This window comes from Calypte anna, chromosome 2 (assembly GCF_003957555.1).
Source record: "Calypte anna isolate BGI_N300 chromosome 2, bCalAnn1_v1.p, whole genome shotgun sequence".
Lineage (NCBI taxonomy): Eukaryota > Metazoa > Chordata > Aves > Apodiformes > Trochilidae > Calypte > Calypte anna.
This window is the reverse complement of record NC_044245.1, coordinates 47,845,056-47,856,707: the sequence shown is the minus strand read 5'-3', so window position 1 is coordinate 47,856,707 and position 11,652 is coordinate 47,845,056. Positions and strand designations below refer to the sequence as shown.

Sequence of the window (11,652 nt, the reverse complement as noted above, 5' to 3'; positions counted from 1 at the left end):
CTGCCTGCACAAGGGTGTGCAAGAGGGGACAGCCTTGTGAACTGATCCTAAAGCCAGTGACTGCTCTTTCCCAAGTCTATCTATTCATCTAACTACTCATCACAGTGACTTTCTTCCGATGCCTTTTTCCCTGTGTCAGCAAGACTCTAAAATAAATTTTCCTGAAGTGTGAGCTTGATATCACTATGATTTATTTCACATTTTTCTGGAATTAGGGCATCGGAGCATCCTGGGATCAAATGTCATGCAATCTGAGTAGGACCATACCCCACAGCTTCCCCTCCCTCTTCTCGCGGCAGAGATAGATGCACCCAGCCCTGAGATCTGGAGAGGTGAAGCAAGGTGGGGAGAGGAGGAAGAGAAGAGAAAAGGGACAAAAGTGTCATTCAGTTTATGCATTTTACATTATTTATGAAAGACTGTAAACCAGAGAGGTGAGCTGCAAACACAGAATTTATTAGTTTGCTCACAGGTGATCTTCCTCTGTCTTCAGATATTTTGTCTTATTTCCAAGGCCACAATATGCAACAGCCTGCAGAATACAGAACCAGTAGACTGGGTCCCTAAACCTTTCAAGGGTTTGTTTCATGTAGAATTAGAAATTATAGCTGTTGCACAAGGTCTGTAGCATGTGCTGTTTTAGGCATAAATAAGTCTTAAGAGAAACCAAGACACAATGGGTTATTGCTTTACAATCATCCCAAAAGCATGACATCCAGCAATCTGCAAAGCCCAGTGTATTGTGTTAATTAGAAAAAATCAAGACAAGAGGGACATCATTTTGGGTTAAAAAAACCCAGGGAGAAGGATACATATGTTATGTAGGATACATATGATCCATTATGAAGGATACATATGGTATGTAACAGCAGTACATACTGGAGACATTTTCCTTTGCTGGTCCAAGAATAATCTTCTATAGATCACAGAAAAAATACACTTACTTTATGATACTCATCTCAGGAGCTCCATATATAACAATATCTGAGAGATAAGTCTGATTGTCTAATGAAACTAGATTAAGAATAAATCAAACATCTGTTAAAAGGGAAAATCAGGAAAATTATCATTCTGACTAACCTATCCTTCAGTATCTATCATCTTAGTATACAAAATTTTGCAAGGAACTTTACAGCTACAAAATTTATAATTCTCCTTATCCTTCCTGTAAGAGACATCTGCTTTGTGGCTCTGAGGTGCATGTGTGAGCTATGAAGACATTTAGTGTTACATGTCATAACCACATTAACCTGCAGCACTTTAGTGCCACAGATACCATGTGCAATAGCATGGCTTTTGGAACATTATCAGTACATCTTATTGCCAGCAAATAATGAGAGTCCCTGCAGCAAGATGTGGACATTTGATGTTTTTTTAAATTATACTTTTCTTTATACTGAGGTGGAATAAAGAAAATAGGAGTATAGTCAAGCAGTATTTCAGAAGGGAATGTTAGAACAAACCATGGCAGTTCTCTGCTTGTAGAACAGCCACTTTTCCTATCTCTATGCAACCTCAAGTGTGCTGCAAAGCCCTTACCAGTGGATTTGGCACACTGACCTGTGCCAAGGACATCAAAAGGATGGTAACTGCACACAGTCAGCCCTGGGTGAAGAAGTGCTTTGGGCTGCCCATGATGTCCTCTACTTCCTTAGGCTTACAGCTGTCACGCATGATGGTCTGACTTGATTGTAGGTCTGTTAAGGTTTAATGCTGGGCCAGCTATGAAATGGATGACAGATGCTTTCTATTAAGCTCTCTCAACTCCCAGAAAAGGAAAAGAAAGAAAACAGAGAGGTATGTGGGTCAAAACCTAAATAGCTTTGATAAAGCAATAGTGATGAAAAATAAGATTATGAAATATATAAAAAATTAGTATCACACTTTCTCCTCCTCCCCCAGTAATACTCAGGCTCTGGGAAAGTCCTTTTCTGGAGTCAGCAGCAGACAGGAACTGGATTCAGAAATCCACAGATTCAGAAACTCATGGATCAGGATCAAAGGCAGAAGAAAGCATGGAGTCCTACCAGGATAGTGACATCATGGACAAAGAGAGCTTAACCCTCATGGTCCCTCAGATTTATACTGAGTAGGACACGTATGGGATGGAATACTTCATTTGGTCAATTTTGGGTCACCTGTCCAGTCTGCTCCTCCCTGTATGGAGGGTAGCAGGTGTGATGCCTCTTCTTCCCTTTCATTTCTGCAGAATAAGAAGTTCAGCAAAACCAAGCAGTGGCCTTGGTTCTGCACCCCACTCTCCAGAAATAACTATAAACAATTTTATCAGTCCCAGAAGCAGACACTGACTGAAAAACAACACGCTGTTAATTTCAGAAAGTGCAACTACCTAGAAGAAACATAACTGAAAAGTAAAATTACTAAAAAGAAAATTACTAAAAAGAACATTACTCCTGGCTCAAATCGGGACGAGGTCGAAGTGGCTACATGGCATCCACAGGGAAACTGAGCCTACATGAGTCTGATGCTGGTCTGTTGCACTGATCTGTAGAGCAGGTATTACTGAAATGCAAGTGTTGAGATGTAGTTACTCAGTAAGCAGGCCAGGAGGTCATTAGAATCTATCTATCTATATAGAGAGATGTATACCATTAAGCAGGCATAATAGATTATTATGACCACCTCAAAATGATGCACTGGAGTCTGTAAGTCTTCCCTGGTGAGCTTCTTGGCCCTGGGTCACTACTGACCACCAAACCTGTTAAAGGAATGAAGAGAAAACCAAAGAGCTTTCTTGCAGCCTCCTTAGACTCTGATGATTAATTGTGACATTTCAAATCCATAACTCTAGACTTGACTGTTGAGCCATTCAGCTTCTTCATAAAACATGGATGTCATTAAACTTGCTTTTGAAAGCTACCACATTGTGAAAACCCAAGATAACCCAACTTTCCTCCTCTTCCCAGGAAGGAAAAAAAACATGTTTCTTCAACTGAAATTTGACAAATTACAAATAGAGTGGAAACAGACACTGCATGCAAAACAAACCACAGCCAAAATATAATGAAAAATAACTGAACTGCTAGGAAAAGATAGAAATTCCTAAATATATGCAGCCTCCAAGGACCAGTAAACACAACAGAGCAGACTCATGGAGAACTTTCTTTCCATACAAAACAAATGTACAAGTGAAAAATTACTAAGAGGTATCAATTCTCAGCTGAGTGATGGTCAAACAGAGACAAATTCCTGTGGTGCTTGTGGACAGATTCCAGCTGGCAGTCAGAACCTGGAGCAGGAGGAGCAGGTAGGAGATGTGCTGAGTTGGGGTTCAGAACTTTTAGAGTTCTGTCCATGAATAAGTTGAGAGCAAGAGTTTAGGTGGTGCACCTGTTATGCCGTGCTTCTTTGGGAAAAGAGCTATTAAATTAAGATTGGATTCTCTAATACAACACATAAATTGTACAAAATTAATTGTTCCGAAAACTTTAAAAGCAAAAGAGGTGAAACAGCTTCTCTGGATCAAAGGTTTATTTTTTAATGACACAGCACTGAAAAACATAAGTTACAGATGACTTTTTGATACAGGATACATTGTATATCTTATTTTAAAAGGAACTGTGAAGGTATGCTGCATAAATACATATAGTGAAAATATATTGTGTTTATTTCTTCTCAGAGATAAGTTCTGGTTCTTTTTTTTTTATTATTATTATTTATTCAGCCAATTAAATAAAAAAGTATAGATTAGCATTATAACAGCTCCCCCTCCAGATTATCTCGTTGTAGCTACTGCAGCTGAAGGGGAGACCGAGCCATGCCTTCTCAAAGGTTTAGCAGCTTTAAACATGATGTTATTCATCATCTCAATGAAAATTTCACATTACAAACACAGATACTGTATCATGTTTTGGCAATGGAGCAGCTAGTTTTGCTTCAGAACAAAACTGTTTCCTGTAATGCCAGACAGTGAAAGAGCAATGCATGTACTGATGGTACTACACAGTCAAAGAACTACAATGAAGTGGTGAAAATGCATATATATCCATATGCACTTATATATACACATGTAAGTACTTGTGTGTATATATATTATGCATGTCCAAAAATAACATTGAAAAACGTTGCAGCAGTTAATTATTTTTTTTAAACACATGAAACTTATAGTATTTTGACCTCATTACTACTAGGATAACTAATTAAATCTTCTGCAGTGCAACTCAAGACAATACACTTAGTGCAGAGAAGTTAAGGTTTTGGTATTGAGGAGGCTAAGTTCAGATTTCATGGGGAACGACCAAGTACAGGATCACCACAGCTCTGACAAAGCACAAACAAACCCGTTGCCACGTACGTGTGAACAAATAAGGACATTTCTTTTTATTTTTATTTCTTTTTCCATGTACTGCTTCAGAAACTGCTAGCTTCACTGCTTGCATTCATGCTCATTTTGATATGTCTCAACAAGCTTTGTCTGGCACCAGTCTGTAAACCATTATTAACAGCTTAAACTACAAAAAGGTGGGCTCCTGTGTTTCAAAGAGGTTAAAAACCTACTGACTGAGCATTGTACTACGTTGATCTGCCTGAGTGGAGAACTACTCCAGGTGGCGTGTGAAGTTCTCTGGGAAAAGTCCTTTGTAACTATTTGCATCTCTGTACTGAAGCCACTCGGATTCCTTGATACCTGTCAACCAGCCAGCCTCCTGCAAGGAAAAAGACAGAATCTCTTTAACACCAGAGGTCTCTCCTCTGCCTTGCTCCGAGCTTCAGACCTGAAGGCATTTCAGAGTCACATGGCTAAAAGATTTGGTGCTTTCATTCAAAAGCAGCCTCTGGTTTTGCACAGACTGTTTTCTTTGTTCTGCCAGACCAGTTTTCTGAGGCTGAGTGACTGTGAGCATACAGTATGACCTTTAAGCTCATTGAACCCACAAAGCTGGATAATCAGTCTTCCAGGACATCCAATACCAGACTGGTATTTGTGCAAATCTCTTTTGAAATTTTTTCAAAGTTCCTACATTATTATTGGTGTACTTGTGCAGTAAGAGCATAGCAATGGGACAGAAAAATTACACAATATCATAGACAGGGAAAGAAGTAGTTTTCAATCAGAATTTTTTTTTTCCTAAGAGTTCTTTTCTCTCATTCATGTATCAAGAGTCAGAAAAAATAAGAGCTTTTGCATCCTCTGCAGTTAATATTTCAAGAAACTCAAATATAGTTGATATTCAACTATTTTTCCAAATAAACCTATAAAACTAAACCAAAACTTGACACAAAAAATTGTAAATCAAACTGGCAGCTCAACCAGCTGACAGACAGCTTTCTCACTGGGAAGTGCTGGGTTCTCTTAAGTGTTATAAATTCACTAGGAACAAAATCAGTATTTTAAAAAAATTATCAACCTATTCTCAACTCAATAACTGTGCTTTCTTCTTTTTCAAACATGGAGCTACAGCAAAGTCATGATGGACAGGGAATTTCTAATAGTGCCCTATTATTATTGCACAGAGAGTAAGTACAGAAGGAGATAGAGGGATATGAACCCATCTTCACATGCAACACCAAATCATGATTGCTCAGTGGCTGCATGTGGCTGCGTGCTGGCTCTCTTCCTCAAAATAAGCATCATTAAAGCAGACACAGCTTATGTATGGCACTGGCTGGGTACATATCACTGGGGATACAATTTTTGAACCATATGGAATATCTGAGAGAAAGGAGAGAGGAACTAAAGCCTTCTAGGACAGGCAGAGTAGATAGTATGAAGGAATTAACAGTTTTATTGGATACTAACTTCCACTTAAGCCTACTGGAAAAGTTGAAACCTCTGTGTGGGACTGGTTTGCTTTGAATGGGGAACACAGGCTGATGTTACCAGTTTCATTGGAATTATAGTTGTAGACTGGTCAATTTTGAATGAGAATAAAGAATAACAAAGATAAAAGACTCATATAAATCAACAAATTACATGGCAGAAGACTAACGGATTAAGCTTTAGGGTTATATTAAACATGAAGTGCAAAATATATACTGAGAAATAAAGATATAACCAGAATGGTTTCAGAAAGTGAATACAAGAAGGTTTATTTTCTCCATCATTGCACACAATTTACTCTAATTAATACCAATGGAATATTGATGCACACCACAAGAGAGGAATACACGTCATGGATTCACTAAGCATGTTTAGTACAGTCCCCAGCACTCATATCTGCCTTAAGCATTAATGTTTAGACCTATTTTAAGACCTACTCTTTACTCAGAGCAGTGCTCTTAACTACCTCAGTAGGCAGGATCCAGTCTCCCATCTCTCAACACTCAAATCAATGGGAGATTTTTTGCTAACCCTTCTGGCACCCACAGATGCCCCTGAAGCGCTGGGTGCAGTGCAGGCTTCTTGTTCAATGCAGTGGCCAAAACCCAATTCCCTCCACTGTAATCCAGTTTAACACATGAAATAAAGGTTACCTGACACACGTTGTTAAAACAAGATTGAGATTTAAAAAATGAAACGAAATTGTTGTTTAATTCAGGTTAAGGATTCCAGAGGGCAGTCAGCTTTTAGAGGTATGCAGCATCCAGAGCAGACCCCCTCATATATTTTTGCTGTAGGAAAGCACAGTTGGTGTGCAGTCTCAGTGCTCTCTGTGGGTGAATTTGTATTATTTCTTCAAAGCCACACATAAAGGCTCTGAACATCTAGGACCATGTAATCAATTCTACTGCAATGTTAAGGCAAGATGATATATAGTAATATAATGCACAATTTGTAAGTCAGCTTTAGTATTAAGTCTTTGTGTGCCTGCATAAAATCCACTACATACAAGCATAAGCCCACCCTAGAAAATATACTGGAGTTGGATCCTGCCAGGAGCATATATCTAGGACTTCAGCTGTAGCCAGCTGTGCCATTTATTCTCTAACAAAACCAAGTACAAAGAGAAAATAAAAATCTTTGTGTTTTCTAACAGTAATGGTATTTTGAATACACATTTCCATTAACTATAATCTGTAAGGAAAAAGTTGAGAACAAAGAAGAATATCAACAAAATAAGGAACTACTTTTTTACCTGATCAGCTGTGGTCTCAGAAGGAATTACTAGTACAATATCTCCTCGTTGTAGATTAAGCTCATCACTGTTAGCTGCCTCAAAGTCATGTAGAACTTCAACCTGAAGAACACCAACATAGAAGCACTATCTAAATGGAGATATTTTCTCAATAAAATTCTGTTAAATCTTTATTGCATAAAAAAAAATGTGCGTTCTTTATGCAAACATATGGTTATATGTAGGTACATTTGAATCATTAATGTTGACATTGATCACATTAAAGTTTTCTGTTCATATCCTTGGAAGCAAGGACTGCTTAACTAAGTCTTCCTGAAACTACTAAGGAAAAACTCAGATCCTTTCTCAAGGTCACAGGTTCTCAAAGACAGGCAACATCCCACAGGTCTTACACAAGTCCTGCCACCCTTACTCCTTCTCTCTAAGGAACTTGCTTTCATTTCCTATCATTATGAGATCTAAGAGAGGGACAACACAATTTTGCAAATAGATCTGGGAAAGAGTCCCAGGACTGCAGACTCTCCTCTTGTTGGGCCACTGGATGCTATTCTTGCTGGAAGTGTCCATGGAAATTTGAGTGGGACATACAGCACTCATTTCAACAGGTGATCAAAGACACAAGTAATAGGACCCTACTTAATGCTTACCCTGTGAAGAGCTTTCCCTGACAGATCAGTATGCCAAAAATACCTGTCTGTCAAATGAGCAATCATTAAAACATTGGCAGGATAAGCATGTCATTGGGAACAGAGCATTTTAAAATAAACGGTTCTACCTCCTTAAGAGATGTGCTATTCTAATCTTCTCAAAGCACAGCCAGTTCGATACTAACTCTGCAATAATGGAAGAAAATGGCATCAAGATGGCAGGCATAGATTCTACTTCTTATTTATGTCTGACCCTAGAGAGTGTGATGAAAAACAAAAGATGAACTGTGTCAGCATGTCTAAATCAGAGTTGCACGACACTGTTCACCCTCACCTTTATCTTATTCTCAAAGTTTGCTGAAAATATTGAACAATGCGAATAGACCAAGAAAAATGGCACACTTCTGGAATGCTATGGGATTAATTACTCTAAACTATGCAAATTATAATAGGAAGTATGTAAAGTTCATCCATCCTCAAGGAGCTTTCCTGCTGATCAGCGATTCTGAAGTGAGAAGAATTATCAAAGAACCTTGTGAACCAAGAAACCCTATGGGTCTTGCCAGCCAAGGAGAGAATTTCTCTTACACCTCATTAAATTTTTCTGTTTGATTACCCTGGGAATTTATAATTATAAATTACAAAAGTCACAGAGTGATATTTTAGCAACTTCATTACCATGAATTGTAGAAGTCCCATGGGTTTCAACAGAAACAAAATTCCGTAATAGATTTTCAGGCCAGAAAAATAACATCTTAGAATACATAGAACGGTTTGGATTGGAAGATGAAATATATTGCTAATGCAATCTTAGAATATATCATACAATATTTTTGGCTAACTCTGTGGCAGTGCAGTTTTACTCCATATATTATCAGCACTAATTTGGTGGGATGAAAGGGCTCTTGTACTTCCTTAAATCTTACAGCTACATAAGGATATGCAAAGCAAGGGTGTGCAGAAGATGTGTTTTCTCAGACTATATGTATGAAACAATAACAGAATGTTAAAGTTGTGTGTGTGTGTGTATTTGTGTGTGTATGTGTCTGGCTGCTAAACTAAGTGTCCTTTGGCCCCCAGAAAGCATCACAGCTGCCTGCACAGACAAACACACCCACAGGAGTACATCTGAAGGGATGCCTAAAAGAAGAATGAAGAAGCAGACCTTATAGAGAAAGCCAGGTGGCATTGCAGAAGCTGTGTCTTCTGCTGGAACAGGATGTTCTTGAGAAGGCGCTGCCTGCATTTCTTCAGCAGGCTTTGGGTCAGTTGCAACTTGAGAAGTTCCATTGGGTGAAGTGTCAGTGCCCTGAGCACCCACTTCTGCTGCAACAACTTTGGACTCATCCATGATGCCTTCATGCTCTTCTCCCTCCCCCTCGTGGTTTGATGCTGGCTCTATTACTACAGATGGGATGCTGCTGATCTTTTCCTAAGGAAGAAAAAAAAAAAACAAACAACAAACAAACCACAAAAGCACCATAAGAGTATTTACTGCTTTATTTCAAGCAGGAAAACATCATTGTTTGTTTATTGCACAGGGCAAATACAGGAAACTGATTCCTCTCTTCTCCACACTGGATTCTCACATTAAGACAGAAAAATAGTACCTGTGCAGGAATGTAAATGAGGAATCACTATCCTTTTTTTCACTGTTCTCCTTAAACCTCTGATATTACCGGAAGTTATCGCAGTAAATACTAAAAATATTCTGTGGGTAGTTTAGGTTTCATTTTTGATGTGCATGGAAATCAACAGACCCTTCTCCTTCACTATGCTCTTAATTTTGGGTGGGCTTGGGTAAAGCCACAAGTTCCAGGAGTCCTTGTCCAATACTTCATTGGGAATTCAATTCAGCAAGATAATAGCGATATAAAGGTGATTTAAAAAATTTTTAAAATGACCTATTTGTTTGACTGGGCAAGGGGACTTCTCATTTATTTCAATGTAACTGGAAGCAGAGAAAACAAAAGGCTATGTAAGTAGCATCTGACCAACAATGAAGCCTAGGACAAGAATTTTTAATGAAATTTGTTGGAGCATCCAACTTGAAAAGAACACGTTCACTGACCATCCAGACCATCCTATTCTGGTAGACAGAAGAAATACAACATGCAATTACAGGAGGTGACAGCTGGCTGCCCAGCTTCAGTGTCTGCTCTGGTAGGTGTTCCCCAGTCCTTCAAAGATTGCAGAATAAAAGGGAGCAGGACAGATGCAGGTGTACAGCTTGACCATGGTGATTTATGTAAAACAAAGTAATGCTATTGATAGGGCATGGTGCTAGGAAATATGAAAAATCCTCTATTTTCTCTGCATGTTTCTTCAGGAAGCCCTGTTATGTGATAAAGCTTGTCTCCACAAAGAACAGAAAGACAACAGCAGGAGGGTGCTCAACAAATACCCTGCCCAGCCATCAGCCATCAGCCCAGCAAATCCCATCTTCACAAGCCCAGGGGAGCAGAGGGGAAAAAAACCATGCACAGCCCAAATTAAGGACTCAGAAGAAGGAGTAGGGAATGTGTGGGCCCAACCCACGGCTAATTCAGGAGAACCTCATCCTTGCTACTTGTTGGACTTGGGGGCATAGTGCTGCAGCATCCTTGCCTCTCATGGGCGGCTGGGTCTGTCTCAATTCCCCTAACATTCTCCTATGCACAGACTTGACTTACCTGAGAGACATCAGCTTCCTTATCTTCTTCCTGAGGTTTGTCACCTCCAGCAACACCCTCCTGCTCAGTGGTGGCAGCACCATCACCAGCTCCTGCTGCCACAGCTACACTGTCGTCTGCTGCTGCTGCAGCCCATTCGGTGCCAGGTACCCCCTACAAAGAACAGGAGAGGGGGACCATTCAGGATATGAGGTCTGGATACCTGCTGGAGAGACCATGGACCAGCCTCTGCTCTGTGACCTCCCTGCGTGGTGCCAGCCCACAGTCTTGGGTTCATTTGGGTCCCTCCTGATTTGCTGGGGAGAGCAGCACTAAGGGGAAGCTTGTGCAAAGAAGCTGATAAATGGGATGCAGAGACACGTTTATGAAACCTCAATAGGCACCAATTAGCAGGGGCCTCAGGTGTTACTAGTGGAATAAGTTTGCCAGGGTTCCAGAATTTCTTCCTTCTCTTGCCTTCAGGCTGTATGGTGGAAGAAATTCACACATTTCTGCTGAGGAAGAGGAGCTTGCAAGCTGTCCAGAGGTCCACAGGAGTGGAGTCTCTTCTTGGGAAGAGGCTCCAAGCCTTCTCCAGCTCTTATCATTGACCTCTAAACCTGGGTTGGCTTGTTGAAAGGTGGATAGAAAAGCACCTGTCTCTAGATCAGTGTTGAATCATAGTCTCTTTATCCAGTCTCTTTATCCAAAAAGAGGATAATTAAAGTTGCATCCTAACATTTGTGTTCTTATGTACTGGTATATGCTTACAGTAGCCTATCTAATATACTTACGGTGGAAAAATCTTAAAGGTTGGATGATAGAAGATAAACAACAAACATCTTCTGTTAATTCAATTAATGTCAACATCTAATTCTTAACATATGGCAAACAACAACAGATCACTGAAGAAAAATTGTTTTCTAGGTACCAATGTTAAGTTACAGTTAGCAGAAATATCTCTGATGTCCAATTAACAGCCTGATGCTCTTGCTTTCCCAGTTTGATCTGTCCTCCACAGACGAGGCTAACTCAGCTACTTGAATTCAACTTTGAACTACCTGTAATTGTTCATGGGAACTCTTATGGCTTTTTTTTTTTTTTTTTTAAGCAATATCTAATATTCTGCACTGCTTCTATTTGCTTCTGTGATAAAGAAATTCATCTGAAGGCGAAAGATATTATAGAATTTTTAGGAACCACTGAAGGAGCTTTAATTTAAACTGAAGATGCTGCTGACAAAGTATGACCTATCAAGAAAAGAAGTAACATCAAAAGACTTGGCCAGATGTTGACATCTTCTCCTTTGACTTGTAG

The 11,652-nt window shown here is 39.5% G+C and overlaps 1 protein-coding gene across 3 annotated transcripts in view; it reads right to left on the bottom strand.

The window, feature by feature from the left end:
• Window positions 1–4,532: 4,532 nt before the first annotated feature.
• Window positions 4,533–11,652, bottom strand: part of AMPH (amphiphysin) — a 110,331-nt gene continuing 103,211 nt past the window's right edge. The window contains exons 20-23 of one of the 3 annotated variants that reach the window (XM_030445070.1): window positions 10,357–10,478; window positions 8,850–9,116; window positions 7,038–7,139; window positions 4,533–4,667 (exon numbers count right to left, since the gene is read on the bottom strand). In XM_030445070.1, coding sequence (XP_030300930.1) covers window positions 4,560–4,667; window positions 7,038–7,139; window positions 8,850–9,116; window positions 10,357–10,478 — 599 coding nt within the window. In that variant the 3' untranslated portion in view covers window positions 4,533–4,559. Of the gene's footprint in view, window positions 4,668–7,037; window positions 7,140–8,849; window positions 9,117–10,356; window positions 10,510–11,652 lie in introns of all 3 variants that reach the window. The other 2 variants (XM_030445069.1, XM_030445068.1) reach the window with 2 other exon arrangements.